Consider the following 22,219-nt stretch of genomic DNA (forward strand, 5'->3'; position numbering starts at 1 on the left):
TAATTTTAATTAATTTATTTATTTCTTTACACATAACTGAAAGTGATGTTACAGTACATAAGTTATTTACAACTGTGCAGTAATGTGTTGCAAAATAAATTATCTAGAAGGCAGCAAAAGTACATTGTTAATGTATATAAAAACTGTACAGCATTTATGGGATACAATTTTTCTTTATATGAGTATTGGCTCTGTAGTGTTTTCAAGTTATGTTCTCAGAAAGAGAAACGAAATGCCCAAGATTAAAGGAAAAAATATATAAACCACGTGGATTTTACTCCATTAAAAACACAGTTGGCAAAGTCCTTTCTCTGCGTCGCCGTCTCCCCGGCCGTGCCGCCCCGGCGGCTCCTCTGCCCGTCCCCAGCGGCTGCTGCAGGGCCACCGGCACATCCCGGAGCTGTCCCCGCTCCGGAGCCGCCGCTGCCCAACGTGGACACTGTCCTTTTGTTTCTAATTCATTTTTTTCTTTTTTTTTGTGATTTTTTTTTGTAGGTTTTTTTTTTTTTTTTTTTTTTTTTAGACATACCCATGATGGAACGAGAAACTCAAACACCCCCCCCTCCCCCCATGGTTTCCTACTGCAGCTTCTCCGAGAGGAGATCCGCGCCTGGTGGAAAACAGAGAGCTGGAAATCACGGTGTTCACAAGTACATGGTTCACGTGGTTGCTGGCCCCGCTCAGCAGCTTCTGCAACACACACACGGTGTCCTTGGCCTCGTCCCTCCGCGCCTCGGCCAGTCCCGGGGCCGCTGAGCGCCCGCTGCCCGCGCTGCCCGGAGCCTCCCTGCCGCGGGCGCCGGCGGGAAGGAGCTGCGCCCGGCCCGCTGCCCCGCGGGGCCGCGTCAGTCCGGAAGCGAGGGACACGTCGTGAAGAAAGTGCAATTATTTTTCTTATTGTTTTGTTTTCTGCCGATAGCTGCTTCCTCCTCCTCTGACCAGGGATTCATCAGCAAGCGGTTAAGGGTGAATGTGAGCTCGACCGCCCGACCTCGGAGCGCTCCCGTCCTTGCCAGTGTTCAGAGATGTCTCCTGGGTTGGAACTGTCATGCCGGCAAGAGCACAAAGTCATCGTTCACGTCGACCATTGGCACATAGAACGAGGGCACCTCGTTCACGCAGAGGGATTTGTGCCCCGCGGGGTCCAGCTCCTGCACCTTCAGCTGCCACTCCATCCTCTGCACCGCGTTCAGGGCAGCTGCTTCGTGTTGCTGTCGCATGAGCAGGCATGTCTGCGTTGGGAAACAACAACGGGACGTGAGCGGCAGGCACAGGCAGGACCATGCAGCCACTGTGGGCAGTGTTACATGCAGCAAGGGGTACCACACACAGAACACCTGGATTTGGAATCTCTGCTGAGCCCAGCTCCAGCAGGAGCCGAGGCAAACCCTAAAGTCTGGGTTTGAAAGGCTTGTCAGCACTCCAGAGCATCCACTTCCATGCAACACTGCCCTGACAATCTGTGGACACCCACTCTGTGCTGGAAACCACTAAGCCAGCTCCCAGGCTCCAGCCACAGGCAGAACGCTCCTGGAATGCCCCTGCTTGGAGCACGGGGCTCCCACAGCTCTCACCTTCATCCTGTCGTACTTGTCATCCACGTCCTGAAGCCAGGAAATGAACTGTCGTGCGTTGAAACGGTCTCTGACCGATTTGTTTTCGTCTCCCTAAGGACGGGACAGCAAAGGGAGGGATTAGTTTTGTGCTTTAAGCAGTTACAGTTCTCACAGGCCATATTCAAGCCCCTCCTGGGACACACACTTCTCCGAAGTGCAGTGCCTGCAGGGAGGGAGGACGGACATCACTGCTGCCAGCGGCTCCTGCAGCCCTTTCCAGGGGTTCAGCCTCAGGTGGGGATGCACCCATGTGCACATACTCCCTGTTTCTCCTTGCTTTGCAGGGAGTCTGTCCATGTCAGCCCATCACAGCACCTGCACCTCTCTGACTCCTTCAACTGACGCCAGGATAGCAGCAGCACAGACACTTGGCTGGGAAATGCTGACGATAAATCAGAGCTCCTGGATCAATACACAGCTCACTAATAAATCCCAGGATGCTGCCCCTGCCCAGGATCCCTCCTGCAATGCAGCAGTGTAATAAGCTTCTCTTCCCTTCCTTCCACAGGGAGAAACACCTCACAGTGTAGTAAAGGAAACCTTTCCAGTGTGCAGATGATCCTGACCAGGAAGGATGGAGGGTCCCAAGACTCACTGATGAAGCTGAGCCATCTCTGCTCCTAAGAGACATGAACTTCCTGTATCCCACATTCAGTTAGAAATTAGGCAAACGATGTTCCAAGTCACAGAATAATTTGGATTGGAAGGGACCTTAAAGCCCATCTCATTCCACCCCCTGCCATGGGACACCTTCCACTAGCCCAGGTTGCTCCAAGCCCCATCCAACGTGGTTTTGGACGCTTCCAGGGACGGAGCAGACACAGATGTTCTGGGCACCCTGTGCCAGGGCCTCTCCTTCCCAATGTCCCATCTAACCCTGCTCTCAGAGGGAGGTGACATCCTGCACCTGTGTGCCCTGGTGGATGACCTGAGCAAGGAGAGCATCAGTAACTCTTGCCTCCATGCTTCTCTCCATCCCTCCAGAAAAGCCCATCTTCCTCAGGGTCTTGCAGAGCCTCTGAGACCCTTCCTCACCACTGAGCCAGGCACTGACCTGATTTTCCAGAGGCATGTTGTACACCTCGGAGTCCAGCAGCATGGTGCAGGCACTGAAGGGCACGGCCTGGTTGGCAATGGTCCTGGCTGCCCGGCAGTGCACCCGCAGGATCTCCTGCTCGCAGGAGACGATGAGCTTCTCCTGAGGAAGAGCAGAGCAGTGAGAGTGGCAGCCTCAGCCTCACCAGCAGGGGAAATTGGGGTCTGCTCCCCAGCTGGAGTGTCCCCTTACCCGCTCTATGCTGTGCTGCAGGCGCAGCTTGCCCCGCACGGCCTCCTGCTGCTTGAAGAGCTCCTTGAGCGGCTCCGCGAGCGACGGCGGTGGCGCGATCTGCAGGCACAGGCGGGGGGTGAGAGCAGGACCTCTGAGGGGCACAGCCCGGGGGCTGCACCCTGAAATGTGTGCTGGCCACAGAGGGAGCAGGGACATCCCATAGGGTGGCTGGGGAGAAGCTCTGCTAAGGACAAGGTCCTGCCAGCACTCAGACTCAGTGAGGGTGAGGACTTGGCAAGAACAACCAGAGCCTGACCCGCCCTCGTGCTGCAGGGCAGGGTGTGCAGCAAGGAATGGAGCCTGGTCACACTGACCCTTCTCCTCCAGCCTGGAGCCCAGATTTACCACCTGCAGCACCAAGTTTATTGATGCATATGTATTAGCGAGGCTGCTCCTGCAGCACAGCAGTGAAATCAGTGAAATGCTGATCCCAGTGCCAAGACAAAGAGCAGAGATTGGGAAAATGATGGCAGGAGTTAAGAGCCATCTTTTTCCCATGTTACAGGTTCATTATGCTGTTACTACAGTGCTGCAAGAGCAGTTTTACCTCCCAGCCTCAAATCCAGTGGATTCTTACAAACTTTGCTCTAAAGCCTGACCAAATCTCAGGTCCCTCAGCACAGCCCAAGGTCTTTTCTGCAAAAATGCAGCAACTCAGGGGCTGTATTTACCACACAGCCAGGCACTTACCCAGGCTCAGATTTGGTGTGATATTCTAAAGGCAGGTTGGGGCACACTGGCATTGCAAGGTGGTGACAGGGCATGGAAGACAACTTGGATGTGTGTGTAACAGCGAGGGGGGACAGTTCCCAAGGCTAAAGAGAGAAGTTGACTCACCACTGGAATATGGAGCTTGCTTAGGGGTTTGCCGTCCAACAGGTAGGAGCCTGTGTAGGTGACATACTCAGCGTAGCACTGCGGAGCTTGGGGAGTAATGTAGCACAGGATTTTCCGCTTCTCCTCAATCTTCTTCCTGATCTGGAGGTACTCGAAGTAGGGGTTGGACCTGTCGCTGTGGTAAGGTTCGATGTCGTCCAGTTTGATGGCATCGACGATAGCTGCCAGGGTCTGCTGGATCATCTCCCTCGTCTGCTGGGTGGACGTGTTGATCTGCTGCTGCAGCTGCTGGTTGGAGCGCTGGAAGCGGCGCTTCCGCGGGTGCTGAGCCTGGGAATCGTCCTCCTCCGTGATGCGGCCTTTGGCACGCGTGACGGGCGCCGAGACGGGAGGAAATTCCTTCTCGGATGCGGCGGCGTTCTGCTTGTTTTGGTTGGCGAGCATCTGAGCCCGGTTCCTGGTAATCCGCTGAGGAATCTCTTCTATCTTGGGTGGTTTGGGAGCTTCTGCTACTGGTTTTTGTACTGGTTCCACAATTTCTGCCTGAGTGTTGCCGGAAGGAGCGTCCGCCTGGGGTGGCGGGGCCTGGCTCCCCCCACGGGCCGTGGCACTATCCTGTGGAATGCCAGCCTCGGAGCCGGCCACAGGCACGGGACAGGGCTGGGAGCTGCCCTCTGCCACCGCACCAGCCGACGACAGCTCCTCGTGCACGGCCTCCACCTCTTTGCTCTCAGCCTGCGCGGGCTCGGACGGGGTCTGCTGGAACACCTGCGCTTCCGAGTCCTCCGCTGCCTTCTCCTCAGCCGTGTTCAGCGCTTCCGAGGCGGCTTCTTGTGCGGCCACTTCAGGTTTCTGCTCCTCTGCTGGTGGCTCTGTGTCTGGGGGCAGGGTGGCCGCAGCCTGGCTGGCCGGCGGCTCCTCCGGCTCACCAGACGCTATCACGGACGCGCCGGCTTTGATGATCCCAGCACTCGGTTCTGGAGCTGCTGCTGGGCTTTCCTCCACCGCCTCCGCCTCGGTCATCTCCGTCTCTGCAACGTCCTTAGGCTGGAGTGGCAGCTCTGGGAGCGAGAAGGGGCCAAGATCCAATTCATCCTCGGTGTTGGTGAAGGGGTCTGGCCACGTCACCGCCTCCTCTGCATTCGCAGGTGCCGCGTTGTTGTTTTCCAAATAGTTGTTTTCTGGTGCAGCAACGACTTCGGCCTGAGGTTCTGCTGGCACACAAGGGGGCTCTGGAGGGATCTCTGGTGCTTCTTCTGGAAGAGGCTTGCAGTTGTTGAAGAAGGTGTCTAACCTAGTAGGGGACATGTACGGAGCTTGCTCTTCAGCATTTGCAATTTCTCCTGGAACTGCTTCCTCAGCATCCTCCTTGACTTCCTCCAGCCTCGGTTCAGACACTGACAGAGGGTACGAGATGGGAGAAACAGGGTAGGAAGTCTCTGTGGGAATGAAGGCTACTGGCGCAGGATGAATTGGCTCTAGGGAACAGAGTGGAGGTTTAGGGGACTCGGAAAACCTCTGAGGAGATTTCATGAGAAGCTCTGAGCCCATGGACCAGGTGACAGAGTGCTCTGCGGGGTTGCCCATGAGGCTGGGAGGAATGGCGGTGTCCGGGTTTCGGGAAGGAGGGTTATCCCAGTCTATGTTGTTTTGTTCGGGCATTCCCGAACTAAAATGGTTTTCCTCGATGGGTGGCAGGTAGGTGGATTCTGGTGGCATGATGGAGGCAGTGGCTTGCTGCTCCTCTGTGGTATCCAAGGGCATGCCGATGTCGGGGGGAAGAGCACTTTCCACTGAAGGAGCCAGCAACTCATCCCTGTGCGAAGGGGAGGATTTTGCTTGTAAACCAGAAAAGACACTTTCGGGAGACTGGGCGACCCCGCTGACGGCTCCCGGCGCACAGTGCAAAGCTTCCACTTTGGGTGAGGAAACGCCATAATCTGGGGAGTAATACCCAGGAGACAAACACTGGAACTTCTCAGCAGGAACAGAGGGAAGGGGAACTTTCTCCTCCATTAAATGCTGCACAGGAGACTCATAATTCGATGTTGCTGGGACACTTTGCTGTCTGAAAAACTTATCTCCAACGCTGAATTCCTCTTCGGGCGCCCTCCTGATATCCACTGAGATGGAGCGGTAGAGGTTTGAGGAGGGTATGGTGCGAGTCGGGGTCTGACTGGGGTTCTCGGGGAGCCCGCTGGAAACGTTGGTGTATCTGTCGAAGAAGGAAGGAGAGCAGGCGTTCATGGACATGGTGGAGATGGGCAGTGAGTGCTGAGAGTCCGCACACTCGAACATCAGGTCCGTGTAGTCCTCGTTGCTGCACGATGGAGTCCTGGGAGTCTGCATCACCTCCTCGTAGCTTGGGCAGGACACGACGGATGCCGGGGTCGGGACGCCCGTGGGCCGGTTCTGATCTGGCCTGGGAGATGCTGGGAGGATCTCCTTCAGCTGAGGACCCGTGATCCAGTCCTTGGAATCTGTCCCCACAGCAGGCTGTGCCTTGTTTTCCGGTGACAGAATAGGAGTCAGGGGACCCAGCTCTTTGAGTTTCTTGTCCTTGAGCTGCGTGTCCAGTGTTAGCGGCTTCTTGGTTGGCAGATCCAAGCTCCTCTTGCGCACATCCTCCGAGCTTTTAAGTTTGTCCTTCAACTTGGGGTCTCCGGACCTGTGCCGCATTTTCTCCATTTGCTTCATTCTCTCCTTGTGCCTTTTGTGGCGTTCCTCGATCTCCAGGTCTTTCTGGCTCAGCATCCTCTCAAAGCTGGTCATCATCAAATCGCCATCTCCCAGAAGTTTCTCCCGTGGCCTGGCATCCTTCTTGCCACTGTCTTTGGAAAGGGTTATTTTTTCATTCCCATTGCTTATTTTTATGGACTCTGATTTGTCTTTGTCTTGATTCTCCTTAAGCTTCTCCTTCAGTTTGGTTTCACCGAATTTGAGGTTGTCCTCCTTGGATTTATCTTTAAAGGTGGTAACTTGAGACCCGTCCTTATCTTTGAGTGTTGACTTTGGCTCATCTTTGTGATGTTTAAAGAAACCATCTGTGTGTTTGTCCCTATGCTTTTCCTTTTCCTCCTTCCATTTTTCCTTGTGTTTATCCCGCTTCTTTTTCTCTTTAGCTGTGCTGATGGTGCTGGAACTGTAAGTCTTTTCTTTCTCCGCCTTCTTTGAGAGCTCTCTTTCAGAATCATTTTTATCCTTCTTTTCAGAAAATAAGTAATCAATGCTCTTCTCCGGTTCCTCATCAGCGTCTGCCTTCATGTTGTAGGAAGAGCCAAAAGCCTCCCCATCCACAGAGAAATCCTTTTCATAATGAGTGGAATCCTTTCTGCTGCTGGAGTCCTTGAATTCTTCTGATTTTTCCTTTTTCTCTGTCTTCTCTTTCTTTGCTTTTTCCTTCTCGTGACTTTTCTTTGAGGACGATGAGGAATGTCGGTGCCTCTCCTTCTCCTTGAGCTTGTCCTGAAGGCAGGGCAAAGGGAGAGAGTCCTTAAACTTTTCTTCTGCGGCGTCGGTCAGAGAGAGGTTAGAAGACTCAAAGAGGCTGGTGAGTCCTGGCTCTTGCCCTCTGTCTGTGAAGCTGTCAGAGGAGATCTCACTGATTTTGTCATTGGAGTCATCCCTGTAGTCATTCAGAGCCTCCTCTTCCAGTTTCTCCAGTAGGCTCTTCTCTGACTCCCCTCCTTTTGAGGACTTCTTCTCTTTGGAATGCTCCTTGTCCGGCTTCTCCTTATGTTTGCTTTTCACCTTGTCGTCACTGGTGTGTTTCTTCTCAACCTTTTCTGGGAGCTTTTGCTTGTTTTTCTTCTCCTGAGTGGAATCTATGGACATCCTCTCCTTCCTGTCCTTATACTTCTCACTGGAGTCTTTATCTTTCTTCTCTTTGTGTTTGTCAAAGGAACTCTTCTCCTTCTTCTCCTTTCCCCCTTCCGATGTTCCTTTGTCCTTTTTCTTCTCCTTGGACTCCTTATCCTTCTGCTTCTCCGAGTGCAGCCGGTCGGAGGAGTACTTGCGGTGCTTGTCGGGGTACAGCTCCTTCTCGGCGGCCGCGCCGTCGTCCTTGTCCTGCAGGCTGTCCAGGCGATGCACCTCGCTGCCGGCCGAGTCGCCCACCTTGAACCCGCTCAGGCTGTAATCGTCCCTCTCGTCCTCGCTCTCATCCGTGAAGATGTCAGCGATGCTGTACCAGCTCTTCTCCTTGCCCTTCTTCTCTTCCTTCTTCTCGGAGAAATCGTCTCTGTCCGTGGAAAAGTTTTTCTCTTTCTTCTCCTTCACCTGGTCGAAGGAACTCTTCCTCTCCTTGTCTTTGCTGTGAAGATCCTTGTATTTCTCCTTAGTTTCTTTCTTCTCTTTGAAACTCTTCTCTAGTTCTTTGTCCTTCAGGATTTTCTCTGGAGCAGCTTTTTCATTTTTCTCCTTGTCGCCTTCTTTGGATTTTTCCTTGTATTTTTCTGGCTTCACCTTTTCTTTTTTTTCTTTATCAGGAGCATCTTTCTTCTCCTTTTCCTTCCCAGAATGGTGCCTCTCCCAACTCTCCAGGGTTTTGCCACTGAACTCAGGGTCAGACTTATCCTTGAAGAATGTTTCACAGCCATACTCCTTGAAGTCATCTCGATAGGGCTCCTCCTGCTTCGTCTTGGGATCCTTTCGCTCTTTAGAGCCGTCAGAGGAATCTTTCCTGTCTTTGTTGGTTTCACCTGTGTCTTTTTCTTTCCTCTCCTTGCCAGTCTCCACAGAATCCTTCCTTTTCTTATCCTTTTCAGGCAAATAACTGGGAGTAACTTTGTGCCTGTCTGTTTGGTCCTTTTTCTTCTCAGAGCTTTTCTCCACATAATCCCTCTCCTTTTTCTTTAAGAAAGTGTCCTTTTCATTCCGCTTCTCATTGTATTCCTTCTTCTCTTTTATTTTATTTTCCTTTTTCTTGTCTTTAATTTCCTCTTTCACAGGTTCTATGATTAGCTTTGCCACGGTGTCATTTTTAATCTCCCTGAAATCTGTTATTGGAGAATCCCAGCTGTCCTCACCCTTGAAATCGAAGGATGAATCAGAGGACAGGTCTGAAAACCACCTCTCCTGCTGATCGTCTGAAAGGCTGAACTTTGTGTCCTCGCTTTCGGCAAATTGAGTTTTGTTATTAAACTCATCAAACCCGGACTCGTCCCTGTAAAGTTTTTCTTTTTTGCATTTTTCCTTCTCTTCCTTGAAGGACTTTTCTTTCTCTAGTTTAGAAACCTTCTCCTCCTTCAGCTCATTCTTTTTCTCAGATTTGGACTGCTTATCCTTTGACTTCTTCTTTCTCTCCTCCTTGTGTATTCTTGGCTTCTCCTCCTTGGGAGATTTCTCCTTGACAGGTTTCTCTTTTTCTGATTTACTCAATCCTTCTCTGAAGGATTTGCTCAGGTCTTTACTACCATCTTTGATTTTTCTTAATGATTTCTCCTCTTTTGAGGATTTTCCAGTCTCATCTTTAAACAACCACTCCTTCTCCTCTGCTTTGCCTTTGGGGAGCTTTTCCTCCTTCTTACCGTGTTCCCTATCATGCTTTAACACTTTCAACTTGTTTTCGACTGGATTTTCTGTCTCTACTATCAAGCCTTTCTCAGGCTTTTGTTTAGAGTCCTCAAACTCAAAAGAAAATGTTTTGATTATTTTAATGTCTTGGCTGATGGGACACTGTCCCTTCTCCTTGTTTTTATGTTTGTGTTTTGTTTTATGCTTTTTAACAACCTTCCCCTCCTTGTCCAGCTTTGGAATTGCTCCATCCACATTGCTATGGAATGAATTCTTTTTCTCAGAAACAGTGTTGTGGGGGGTGTTTTTCTTTTTGTGCTCTGGTTTCTTCCTGACTGGCTTTAGTGACTCTAAGCTCGAGTCCTCGGACGAGTAGTCTGACTCGCTCGTCAGCCTCGTCCTGGTGGAGTCCGATAGGGAACTGACGTCTGACCAAGCTGGAGAAGATATGGTTTTCCAATTGTCCGTCCTCCAGTGCTTGGAGTGCTGTTCTGTAAGACTGGGATTATGTTTCTGGGATGCTAAACTCCCATGTGAAGAGGTCGATGAGGCAGACAGAGAGTTAAACAAGGAGGATTCCTTTAGCACTAGCCTTGAGTCCTTTACACAGCTAGAGCTCTGTAGAGAGTCTCTATCATCCTCCTCACTCTCCACGTTTTCACTCTCTGATTCAGAGGAACAAAACTTGTCATTTTTTTTGCCAAACCGAACCTCTTTGCTTTTTGTCTCCTTCTTCCGCTTCTTTTTTACTTTGCTTTTCTCCTTGGGCGCCTTGGCGCTGGCGGGCTCCCGAATTTTGCTGCTGGGCAATATGGAGTGGGTGGAGAGGCGCAGCTTCTCCCCCGTGCCCACGGCCACGCTGGTCTCCTCCTCGTCCGAGCTGTCCGACAGGATGCGGTGGGCAGCTTTCTTTGGTGTAATTGTGTTATTTTTAGTATAAGTTTTCACTTCCATTTTGGGTATGGAAATGAAACTGTTTGCTTTAGTCTCTTTCCTGTAATCCTTTTTCAGCAAATGTTTGTCATCGACCGGTGGGACCCGGTCCTGCTCATCGTCCTCATCGAATTCATACTCATCCTTCACCGGGGTGATGGTTTTGGGGGGCTCCTGGGCCTTGGGCTTGTGCTTCAAACCCTTCTCAAACTCTGAGTCTGTGTTATTGCCATCAACGGAGCTGGAGGGAGCGAAGGAAGGGGCATCCTCCTCTTCTGAGGTCTCTGCAGAGAGAGAAGAACAGCGTGTTAAGGACTGCCAAGGGTTCTGGGGAGGGAATGTCACTGGTCTCCTGCACACACCAACCCCTGCAAACAGCCCCGATGCCCTTTGGCCTCACCCAGCCTTTGCAAGCTGGCACCCAACAGCTTGGGGGATCTTATTTGGAAGGAAGCTCCTCCAGCTCCAACCTGCATGGGGTGTTCCTCAAAATAACATCCTGGGTGTATCTTGAGAACTTTGGAACAGGGTTATGACTGCACGCAGTGTGGGTGAAGGTCCTCCAAAAGACTGAAAACTCTAATTTGCACTAATCAAAACCTTCAGATTGTCCCACAGTGGTGGCACTGGAGGAAGAGGCTCTAGCAGGGACAGCCTGGAAGCAGAAACTGAAACACCAGTGACTGGGACAGGAACACAGGGCTGGCACTCAAACCCCCTCCTCTCCACTGGAATTACCCATCTTCCAAAGGGAAGACATCCATTTACCTGCAACTGGCTTCCAATCCTACATCCCAGCTGCACTCCGGAAACAACTTCAATGCTGGCTTCCAGGGCAAAGAGCCCCCCAAGCTAAAGCTGGTGGTTATGTTGTTTGAAGTTGGGTTACAGGTACAGGCGGGCTCCTGACCATGGCAGCATCTGACTTCCCTGTCCTCCCAAGGTCTCTGTGTTAGCTGCAGGCCACAGCTGTCACTGCCACAGAAAGGCCAGTCTCACCTGTGGAGCTCTCCTCGCTGGAGGGGTACGTGGTCTTCCCCAGGAGCAGGTTCACCATGGTGGGAGAATTCGCTACTTTCAATGGCGTCTCACCCTTCCTGTTGCTTTGATGAGGATTCCCTCCATAATGCAACAACAATTTCACCACCTGAAAAGAGAAACTAAGGCTTGAAGATGCTCACCATGTTTTGATTCCAGAGGGTTTTTGCATTATTTTCATACATAACTAAAAAATTGGTGTCTTCAGGACATGCCTTGTGGTACTAACATATGACAGAAGTCCCGGCAACATTCCCAGGGAAGTGGTGGAATCACCATCCCTGGAAGTGTTCAAAAAACATTTAGGGACAGGGTCTAGTGGTACACTGACAGCAGCAGGTTAATGGCTGGGCTCGATGACTGGGGAGGTTTTTTCCAGCCTTAATTATCCTGTGATTCCAAGAACCAAGCTGGGCAGGAAAGAAGGGGGAAGAACAAGGCACAAAATCATGCTCCTGTCCCAATTCCAGAAGAATTAACTATCCCCCTGTGCAGGGGGATAAACACTCAACAGCTCTGAAACACAGAAATTCACAAAATCAGGAAATAATTTAGATTGAAAGGGACCTTCAAGCCCATCCCATGCCACCCCCTGCCATGGGCAGGGACCCCTCCACTAAACCAGGCTGCTCCAAGCCCCGTCCAGCCTGGCCTTGAACACAACCTCCCGCCCACTCCATGGGAAATGAGACAAAACCACCCAGAATCTCTGTGTTTTCACAGCAGGCTGCTGAAGCACACCTTTCCAGGAGAGTGATTTAAAGCAGGGCAGGGAATGCCAGCACCCCCACCTTGAAGTGGCCGTTGTTGGCCGCGTCGTGCAGGGGGGTGTCATCGTCCAGCCCCTTGGTGTTGACCTCGGCGCCCGCCGCCAGCAGCTGCTTGGCCACGTCGTAGTAGCCCCGGTTGCAGGCCTCGTGCAGCGCCGTCCAGCCTGCAAGGACAGGGACACTCAGGACATGGCACCACCCTCACAGTGACACTGAGGCACAGGGAAAGCCTGCAGGGTCAGCCTGGTCAGGGCTGTGCTGCTCTGATGGCCAAGCGTCTGCCCGGATCCCCGTGGCGCAGCAGGAAGGAACCCGCAGCTCTGCCCTGCTACTGCTGCCAGGCAGTCACAGCACCAATCCCCCTTCTCCCTCTGGTCATACCACGTGCTACAGTCAGAGCAACTGCCAGACCTGACACAGCCCCTGGAAATGGAAAGTTTTATATGGAAAATAAGGAGGATTGCTGATGTCATGTGAAAGGTAGGTCTTAAATCCATTCCCCTTTATACCATCATGAAATGGTTTCAGTTGGTAGGACCTCAAAGCTCATCCATTCCCACCCCCTGCTAGTCCCTGGGCAGGGACTCCCTCCACTATCCCAGGCTGCTCCAAGCCCCATCCAATCTGGCCTTCAATGCTTCCAGCAATGGGGCAGCCACAGTTTCTCTGAGCAACCTGTGCCAGGGCTTTACCAGCCTCACAGGGAAAAATTTCTTCCTAATATCCTATCTAACCCTGCCCTGTGTCAGCTTAAGGCCATTCCCTCTTGCTCTGCCACTCCATGGTCCTGTGAAATGTCCCTCTTCAGCCTTCTCTTAAGCTCCTTTAGGTTTGGCTCTAGGTTCCAAACCCTCTGTAAGGGAAACCCTGGTGCCCTGACCAGGTCCGAGCTCAGAACTGCAGACAGGGCTCGAGACAGCCTCCCCAGAGATTTTCTGTGTGCTCTCCAAACACAGGAACACACCAGCCTGGGCTGGGGGGGAACCAAACAGCAGCGGCTCCAGCTCTCAAACAAATCTCTGAAGAGCACAGAACAAAATACTTTATCGTGTTCCACAGCCTATTTTTAAGCAGAGCCTGTTTTGAAGTTTGGCAGCGCGGCGGCTCCGGTGTTTTGCTGATAGCGCCGTGGGAGCGCGTTCCGTTACCTTCACTTGGAGCCTTTGGAGGGGGCACCTGTGCCCGGAATTAATCACAACTGATACTTCAGTCTGGCACTGGGATTAATCACACGGGTGGAGAAACAGCCATGTCTATTTATAGCCCCAAAATCATGCGAAGAGAAGAGCAAAGAGCAAAGTCAAGCTCTGGGATGTGCTGGAGAAGGGCTGATCCAGCCCCCCTGAATGGCACCTTCATCACTCCTTCACCAGCATCCCGTGGCTGCCTTTCCCTGCAGGACTCAGGGCTGTTCCTATCTCATCCCACCACCCTGAGCAGGAGCCTGGCAGCACTGCTGAGGAGGAGAAGGATGAGGAGAAGGAGGAGGAGGAGTTGGTAATACTCCTGAGCTGAGGGTCAGGATGGTTAATAACTCCTCCAGCTTGGGTGTTTGGTGGGAGCCTAACCCTGCCCTTCACGTTCCCTCCCCATCAGCAGCACCCCCGCATTCAGTCCTTAAAAACAACTCCCAAAAATTCACAGGCATCAGCCCCCCCAACTCCAGAGAGCTGACTTCACAAACCCACTCTCAGCAGTATTTCTGTGCACGTAATTCCTTCTATTTTAAGTAAAAATAGAGCTAAACCAGCCCAACTCCCTTTGCAGATCACCCTCCAGACTTCCAACACAGCCCCCCTGTGGAGGAGCAGAAGGAAACAGTCCAGAGTGGCCTGGTCAGTTTTGGCGTGTGGAGCCACAACAGCTCCATGGATTCTCTGGATCCTGCCCAGCCAGCTTCACCACCTCAAGCAGACTGCACAGCCTCAGAGTTCTGCTCCCAAACTCCAACAAGAAAACTGATGCTCTGGGGAATTTTTTATGTGGCTTTTTGTTGTTTGCTTTGTTTTTAAGGGGCAAAAAAACTTTTTCCTCTTCAAAGAGCAAAATCACAATTTTTGGCAAATCCCCTCTTTCCAAGGTGCAACCCCATGTCAGAAACAAACTACTTTTTCTGGTGGGAGTCATTCTTGGAGGTGGAACACACAACCAGGTGGGAAGAAAGCTGGGACTGCTGGGCTGTTACCTGCAAAGTCCTTCACATTGACATCTGCACCCTCGATGATGAGCTCCTTGATGCGCCGGGCGTCCCCGCGGATGGCAGCGCGGTGCAGCCGAGTCTCTCCTCGCTCGTTTCTCTTATTTACTTTATCTTTGGTTTTGGAGGCAGAGTTGGGAGTTCCCTTCTGACAAACTGTAGACTGAGAGGGATGCTTTGGTGTTGTGTCAACTGCAGGGAGGAGAGAAACAGCGTCAGGGACTGCCATTCCACGGAATTCCTAAGCCCTTAGAGGGAGCTCGTGCATCACGTTTGGTCTCGGCTCTTCCCAACATATTCACCACAAGGCAGCAAGAGGCAGGACCGGCTCTGGAGTGGATGTGAACAGAGCAGCCTGTGTGTCCCACGGAGATGGGAATCTCGGGCTGCCAGACCCACTGGAGAGCTGCAGTCCTGGCAAACACTGTGGGCAATCCCGTGATCTGGGAGCACACAATGCAGCTCCTTACCCTCAAACCTCAGCTCCCGAGGGAAGTGCCCTTTCACCAAGCACATGTGAGGCCTGACGGCCTTGGGAAGAGACTGCATTTCCTGGGAGAACACTGGAATGCTCTGCAGCTTTCTCCCTCTTTGTTTTCCCAAATAACAGCAACATAAGCAGTGAGATTGGTGTTTTTTTGGCTAAAAGCTGCAGTGTTGTGTGTAGGATGTGGATGTGAGCCCGTGGACAGCACAGAGCCTCCAAAATCAGGGGGGGACATGTTTGCAACAGATAAAAATTACTAGAACACAAAATCCATGGTAAACACATTCCAGCTGCTCCACACCTCAAGTTACAGCTGTGGTGGTTACACATCTTATCCCCTTCCACAAGAAGAAACATAAAAACCTACAAAGGATGATATTTTGTCTTCATTCACAATCCTCTTTTACTGAGATATGCTGAGAGGCCAGTGGGAAACACAGAGCTGAGGTGGAGGAGGCTCCCACGGAACCAAAGCTCCAGCTGAGCAGCCAGGGCAGGCTGGGGGCTGGCCTGGATTGGGCCAGAGGGACCCTGGAAAAAGGAAGGGCAGCCAGAGCCACGAGCAGATCCCAGTGACACCGCACCTGGAGTCACCTGCAGAGCCTGTGGGAGGAGTGAGACCCCAGAGAGCAGCAAAGAACCCCCCTGCACCATGCCAGGGGTGGCACTCAGTCCTGCTGAACCTCTGCAGACCCCGGGAACTGGGAATTCCAGACATTTGGGAGCCTCTGGCTGCAGTTCCCACCTGCCTGCCTGCCCACCCTTCAGAAGAGCCCCCCAGTCTCACCTGGGCTGTTTGCAGACTCCTCTGCTGTCATCTGCATGAGGAGAGCGACTTGCTGGCGCTCGGAGAGCGGGTACCCGGCCCGGATCCCCGAGAGGCCCATCCCGAAGAGCAGGCCCGGCTTCCTGGTGGCAGGCTCCTTTTTAATCCTCTTCCGCTCGGGACCCTGCTTCTCTGTGGGACAAGGACACAGGACACAAGCCATCAGTGCCACTGGAGCCCAGAGCCACGCTCCTGTCTGAGCGTGGGACTGACAGATCCGAAAAGCCTGGGGTGAGTGATGGATCCCTGTGCTAAGGGATGGATCCCTGTGCTGAGGGAGGGATTCCTTGTGCTGAGGGATGGATCCCTGCGCTGAGGGATGGATCCCTGTGCTAAGGGATGGATCCCTGTGCTGAGGGATGGATCCCTGCGCTGAGGGATGGATCCCCGGCCTGAGGGAGGGATCCCTGCGCTCAGGGATGGATCTCTGGGCTGAGGGATGGATCCCTGTGCTGAGGGAGAGATCCCTGCGCTGAGGGAGGGATCCCTGCGCTGAGGGAGGGATCCCTGGGCTGAGGGAGGGATCCCTGCGCTGAGGGATGGATCCCTGCGCTGAGGGAGGGATCCCTGTGCTGAGGGATGGATCCCTGCGCTGAGGGATGGATCCCTGCGCTGAGGGATGGATCCCTGCGCGATGGAGGGGATCCCCTGTGCTGAGGGAGGGATCCCTGTGCTGAGGGATGGATCCCTGCGCTGAGGGAAGGATCCCTGGGCTGAGGGATGGATCCCTGGGCTGAGGGATGGATCCCTGGGCTGAGGGATGGATCCCTGTGCTGAGGGAGGGATCCCTGTGCTGAGGGAGGGATCCCTGAGCTGAGGGATGGATCCCTGCGCTGAGGGATGGATCCCTGGGCTGAGGGATGGATCCCTGTGCTGAGGGATGGATCCCTGGGCTGAGGGATGGATCCCTGGGCGGAAGGATGGATCCCTGGGCTGAGGGATGGATCCCTGTGCTGAGGGATGGATCCCTGGGCTGAGGGAGAGATCCCTGCGCTGAGGGAGGGATCCCTGAGCTGAGGGAAGGATCCCTGAGCTGAGGGATGGATCCCTGTGGATGATCCCTGATGGATCCCTGCAGTGGGAGCAGTGGCACCTGGAGCAGCCACCCAGGCTCACAGCAGTGAAGGTGCAGCCAGGACACTCCCCACTCCTGCTCCCCCAACAGCCTCCCATTCTCCTCCAGCACCAAAGAACAGCAGAGGAAAGAGGGAGCAGACCCTTCGAGGGGCCACAGCCAGTGCTGCACCTCCCATCCTGTACAGGAGCCTCCATCCCATGCCAGGGTGCCTGGAGGAGCCTACTCAGACTGTCACCAGCACAGCATGGACCCAGCTGGAGGCACTGAACAGCATCAACAAGGAGAGCTGAAAATACAGTCTGGCAGCTCAGAAATGTGCCCATTACACCCATCGCTGTCATCATCATCATCATCATCACCATTATAGCAAGGAGGATGCAGCCAAACAGGTGTGGGCAGCACGAGGCTGGTCCTCTCCTCCCAAAGTGGCTTCTCCCATCTGGCCCAGAGCACCCACCTGCCCTCAGGTCTTCTGCAACCCTCTAAAAAAATCCCAAACAAACATGAGGGGAGGGGAGGAAGAAATCCCAGAAGTGCCTGGCTTGTCATCCCAAATCCAGCCTGATACTTGGTCTCCCAAATCACCCAGCTGCAAAGGCAGCTTCTACTGAGAGACCAAGAGCAAGCACCCCCAAACCACAGTCCCACAACCATGGAATGGCTGGGTGGGAAGGAACCTTGAAGCCCATCCAGTCCCTCCCCCATGGGCAGGGACACCTTCCACTAGCCCAGGGTGCTCCAAGCCCCTTCCAACCCGGCCTTGGACACTGCCAGGAATGAGGCAGCCACAGCTGCTCTGAGCAATGTGAAGGTGCCTCAGTACCTTCACCTTAACAAAAACCAGCAGTGCTGCAGCCTCTCCCCAGCTCTGCTCAGCCCCTGTGTCAGGCTCGCTGTGGGTCACGGGCACACGGCCAGCGGGACAGAGCCTCTGGTGCCTCCACACAAAGTCCAGTGGGACAGCTGGAGCCACCAAGGGACAGGGTCACACACGGCCACCAGGCTGTGCCCCACAGCACAGGGTTCTTCCCCCACCCCCCCGACTGCAGCCAAGGAAAGGTCTCTGGCAGAGGAGGGCAGCAGCGGTGGGGATGTTCCGCTCCTGCCGCTCGCAGCTCAGGCACAGCCAGCTCCAGGAACCTCCTCTGGGCACAGTGCACAGAGCTGCCAACCTCTGCTGCTCAGGCCCACCTGGAGCAGGTGATTTCCATCCACTCCTGCTCCTGGGATCCTGTACATTTAAGCCATAATGACTGTTCCAGGGAACCTCTCAACCAGAGAGCTTGGCCACCCCTCTTCAAAGCCCTCTGCTCATTGCCCAGTTTAGCTGTGTCTGCTGGAAGTGTCCAAGGCCAGGTTGGACAGGGCTTGGAGCCTGCAGAAGGTGTCACTGCCTGTGGTAGGGGGGGGATGAGATCAGTCTTAAGGTCCTTCCCAACCCAAACCATTCCATCATTCTATGAAATGCAAGCCCTGGAAACATGTCTGCATTGAAGGCAAATCCCAGTCTACTCTGAAACCACATTCTGGTCACCCTGGCAGCTGTAAAAGAGCTGGAAGATGAAATCAGATCCTAGGACAGTTTTTTAATGGCTTAAAATAAAATTAAATCCAGTGTGCTTACGGGAAGACAACTTTGCCAGGGTGGCTCCAGGAGCCACGCTGCTGCACTGTGCCCTGCCAGGGGACACAGGGACCCCTGATCCATGTGTGCAGCACCTCCCTGCTCCCTGAGACCCTCCAAGCTGCTTAAACCCTGCTCAGCCAGGCCTGGCTTCCCCCAGCCTTGGTCACACCCAGCCATGCCCCAAAGCCAGGCACGAAGACCCTTGAGGGGTCACACCCTGGCCGGTGCCACCAAGCAGAGTCCCTGGAGCACACGATGCCCAGGGCTACTCCGCACGCACGGAGCCACAATTAGAATGGGAACATTTTCATTAATATCCCTTGGCTGCTGCAGGTTGTCAGCACGAGCCTGGGATTTGCAAAAATTGATTATCGAGTTCAACCGAAACCCCCCTAAACTCCTATTCATTCTGCAGTTGCAGAAATTTCCTCCTCCACAGAACATTTAACATTACAAAGCATGTGATCAACAAGATAAAAATAAATTGGAGAGCGGCTGCCGCGCTCTCGCTCGCTATGGGGAGGCAGCCGAGGACTCGGGCTCGTGCTTCCTGGTGGGAAGGGCTCAAGGCCAGCTGGATGGGACCTGGAGCAACCTGGTGTGACACCCTACCCAAAGGTCCAGTGGAGGGTGTACCTGCCCACAGCAGGGCATGGAGATGAGCTTTAAGCTCCCTTCCAACCCCAACCATGCCAAGATTCCATGATTCCATGGCATGGGCAGCGTGGCAGCCCCCGGCTCCCTGCATGGCACAATCCTCAGGCAATGTGGAGGGACCACATAAGCAAGATCCTTAATTGGGTCTGAAACGTAAGCAGAGGATGGAGAGAGAGGTGCTCCCATCATCCACTTCCCATCCTGAGCCTCGGCAGGGTGAGAGCCCTGCCTGGCACTGGGCTGGCTGGTCCCAGGCTCACAGAGCTGCACGTGTGTTATTTCAGCCCAGAGGATTTTACTCAGAATCAGATTTGCAGCAGATTTAAAGGTGCCCCTGCACAGAGATCTCAGCTCGCCGGCTCCTGCAGGCTCCTCCTGTGCCTCCAAATAACTGCACCTCTTAAACATCTTGCAGCAACACAGAGCGACTGGAGAGAAACTCTCCCAGTGTCACCCACCTCGGCTGAGAGTAAAAAAGCTTATTTGACACTAAAACCCCTTCAGTAAGCACAAACCCCAGCGACACAGGGGGTGTGCAGGCAGGGAGCCCTTGGAGCCGGCAGCGGCAGTGGATGGACCGTGCACACAGATCCCAGTGGGAGGAAGACCACGGCAGCCCACGGATGCTCCGTGAGCCCAGGATGAGCCACACCTCCATGCAGCTATTTTTAAAACAGCTTGTTTGCTGCTTGCTTCAGCCTTTCTGCAAACCTCCCGAGCATCAGCCCTGGTTTAATTCGGGGATCCTGCTCGGCTCTTCCCTCGCGCTGACGCCAGCAGGAGCCGCGTGCGCAGGCTTAAAGGGGAAAGCAGGAGCTGAGCTGGGAACTGCTCCTGCCTTTCACCACACCGAGCCTGAGAGGCTGCGAAGGCTGAGCAGGAACAGACTCCCAGGACAAAGGGTTTGAGCATCAGCTTGAGGGTGCCCACATGAGACTCCGGGCAGCGCTGCGATGCGGAGCACCAATCCAGGGCTGCTGGAAGCGCCTCGGCAGCTCCGTAGGGATCCCAGGGCTGATTGAGAGAGATTCAGAGCTGCTGGGCTGGCTCTGTGTGCAGACACAGGCTGAACCAGGCCCCAGCTGAAACGGAGAGGGGCAGGAGGAGAGCAGGGCAGTGATGGAAAACCTCTCAGAGGTTTCTCCACACATGGTGAGACACTGGCAGGTCGTGGGGACGCCGGAGCCGCGCAGCCCCTGGCTCCCCATGCACGCAGCACACCCCGTAATGCAGAAAGCATCTGCTCCTGCTGCTCGGCATGACAACACACGCACGGGAGGTGGAACCCTGAGGAAAAATACCAGCTCCAGAGCAGCAGCTCCTGCCGAGCGTCTCGGCCAGGCCAAGTGCCGCCCCAGCGGCGAGAGGGGCTCTGCAGGCTCTGCTGAGCCCAGTGAGCACCACCAGAGATCAATAGGAATAAATGAGAGCGGCACAGAGAGCACCAGAGCCTGCACTGCACCCCCGGGAGAGCACGCGGGCTGCGCTCCCCCAGCCCGGCCAGCCTGCGTAAGGGTGACTCATTCCTGCTGCACAACTTGGAGGGCACGAAACGTTCTGGAGCATGTCGGCCCAAAGCAGGGCAGAGCAGGTCCAGCCCTGAGGATGCACTCCCAGGCTCACAGGGCACCTGCAATGTGGGCCCATGGCTCAGGAGTGAGGCTGACAGCAGCACGGTCCCACCACATGCCAAGGCGCTAGGGTGCTCCAGAGCTGAAGGGCAAGCAGGCTGAGGGAAGGCTGGAGGTGGCAGAAACAGCATGGAATGGGAAGCAGCACCATGGCACAGGTGGACAAATAAAGAGAAGGCAGCACGACAGGCCAGAGCACGTGGTGGTGAAGAGCCCAGTGAGGAGGGTGAGCAGGAGACCCCCAGAATGCTGAGGCTCAGGCTGGGGGGACACTCTGGCACACTGCACACAACAGACCAGGGGCACAGCCAGGAGCTGATTTGGTTTATCAACCTAGTGCCAAAAAGGTAAACAAGAGGAAAAGCAAGGTCTGCCTTGAGAGAAGGTGCCCTGAGCTGCTCCCATAGAGTGGGGAGCTCGTTCGCACCTGAAGGATGGAGTACCAGAGCAAGAGCTTCATCCCACACTGCTGGAAAGGATGGTGGAGACCTTGGCTGTGAGTCAGGAGCAGAGAAAAGGTGCCAGCAGGAGGAACAAGTCCCTTTATAACCATGTCAGTGTGCAGCTGAGCCCACAATCCCCAGTGCTCAGCTGGCCTCCCTGGGGATGAGGATCTGCAGGGCCCAACCCCACTGGCTGCAGTATTTTAAAATAGAATTTGACTAGAGGGGTTTAATGCTGTGTGACAGCCTGTGGTCCAAATCCAGGTGCTCTCCCTACACTTGTGGGCCAGACCCCACAGCTGTGCCCTGATGTGTAAAAGCAGCTCCTTCACAGAGTGGCCACTGGCTCCCAACATGCTGTGAGAGGAACCCAGAGGCTTCATCACAAACAACAATCTCCATGTTAAAAGTGAGTTATTCAGAGCAAGATCAATTTTCAAGTCCAGACCGTTCATTTCCCACGAAGTAGAAAGAGCTGGAGGAGGGAGGACGGGGGAGGAAGGCTCTGGCCAGCCCTCCCCTCCCGGAGCTGGGGCCAGGACACTCTGCAGACAGCGCTGATAAAAGCTCTTGTATTAAGGAAAAAGCCATCATTGATAGATTTTTGGTTCACAGAGACACAGCGCACTGCAACCTCTCCCTCTGCATGTTAAGGAGGTGATGAGGGGGGAGGAGGGAGATTTATGGCAGCTCCCGTCATAAAACGACCTGGTTTTCTGCGCAGCCCTTCCCAGATGGCTGCTGCACACGGGGAGTTTCTCAGGGTGATCTGAAGGCTGGTGTGTGCCAGGCTCTGCACACTGTACCGGCATTATGGAGCCCAGCTAGGAAGGGAGAAGCTCTGACATTCACTCTCTCCCTGGTTGCTAGGTGAGAACAGTTTCTTACTATTTTAGTAAAAGGACTGAAATGACACAAGCAAAGAAAGCCGCGCTGCAGCGCAGCCCCTCCGAGCCCCCAGCTGCACACACCGGAGCGCAGCCAGGCCCAGGGAAGGGCACAAACACCACTGTGGGATGCAGATGCCCTTTTTAATAAGCCAGCAATTTGCTTCTCACGGATTCCCTCGCCAGCCTTGCCGAGCTGGGACTAACGAGCCCGTTCCCATGCCGTGTCGCTCCAAACACTCCAGCATTAGACAAGCAGCAGCCGGCTCTGGGAGAGGATGGTTTGGGTCAGCTGATTCATCAAGCATTTTCTAAGCTACTAATTAGCATCACGTAACAACCTCGGGG

The 22,219-nt window shown here is 53.9% G+C and overlaps 1 protein-coding gene across 8 annotated transcripts in view; it reads right to left on the reverse strand.

Annotated features, from left to right (window-relative positions):
- Positions 1-22,219, reverse strand: part of ANKRD11 (ankyrin repeat domain containing 11) — a 131,958-nt gene continuing 109,739 nt past the window's right edge. For all 8 annotated transcript variants that reach the window (XM_050979015.1, XM_018914709.3, XM_050979016.1 and 5 more), the window contains 9 exons: positions 15,510-15,680; positions 14,224-14,427; positions 12,060-12,202; positions 11,230-11,377; positions 3,784-10,514; positions 2,905-3,003; positions 2,671-2,814; positions 1,575-1,667; positions 1-1,232 (listed from right to left, as the gene is read on the reverse strand). In XM_050979015.1, the coding sequence (XP_050834972.1) occupies positions 1,047-1,232; positions 1,575-1,667; positions 2,671-2,814; positions 2,905-3,003; positions 3,784-10,514; positions 11,230-11,377; positions 12,060-12,202; positions 14,224-14,427; positions 15,510-15,680 (7,919 nt within the window). In that variant the 3' untranslated portion in view covers positions 1-1,046. The remainder of the gene's footprint in view (positions 1,233-1,574; positions 1,668-2,670; positions 2,815-2,904; positions 3,004-3,783; positions 10,515-11,229; positions 11,378-12,059; positions 12,203-14,223; positions 14,428-15,509; positions 15,681-22,219) is intronic.

This window comes from Serinus canaria, chromosome 11 (genome assembly GCF_022539315.1).
Source record: "Serinus canaria isolate serCan28SL12 chromosome 11, serCan2020, whole genome shotgun sequence".
Taxonomy (NCBI): Eukaryota; Metazoa; Chordata; class Aves; order Passeriformes; family Fringillidae; genus Serinus; species Serinus canaria.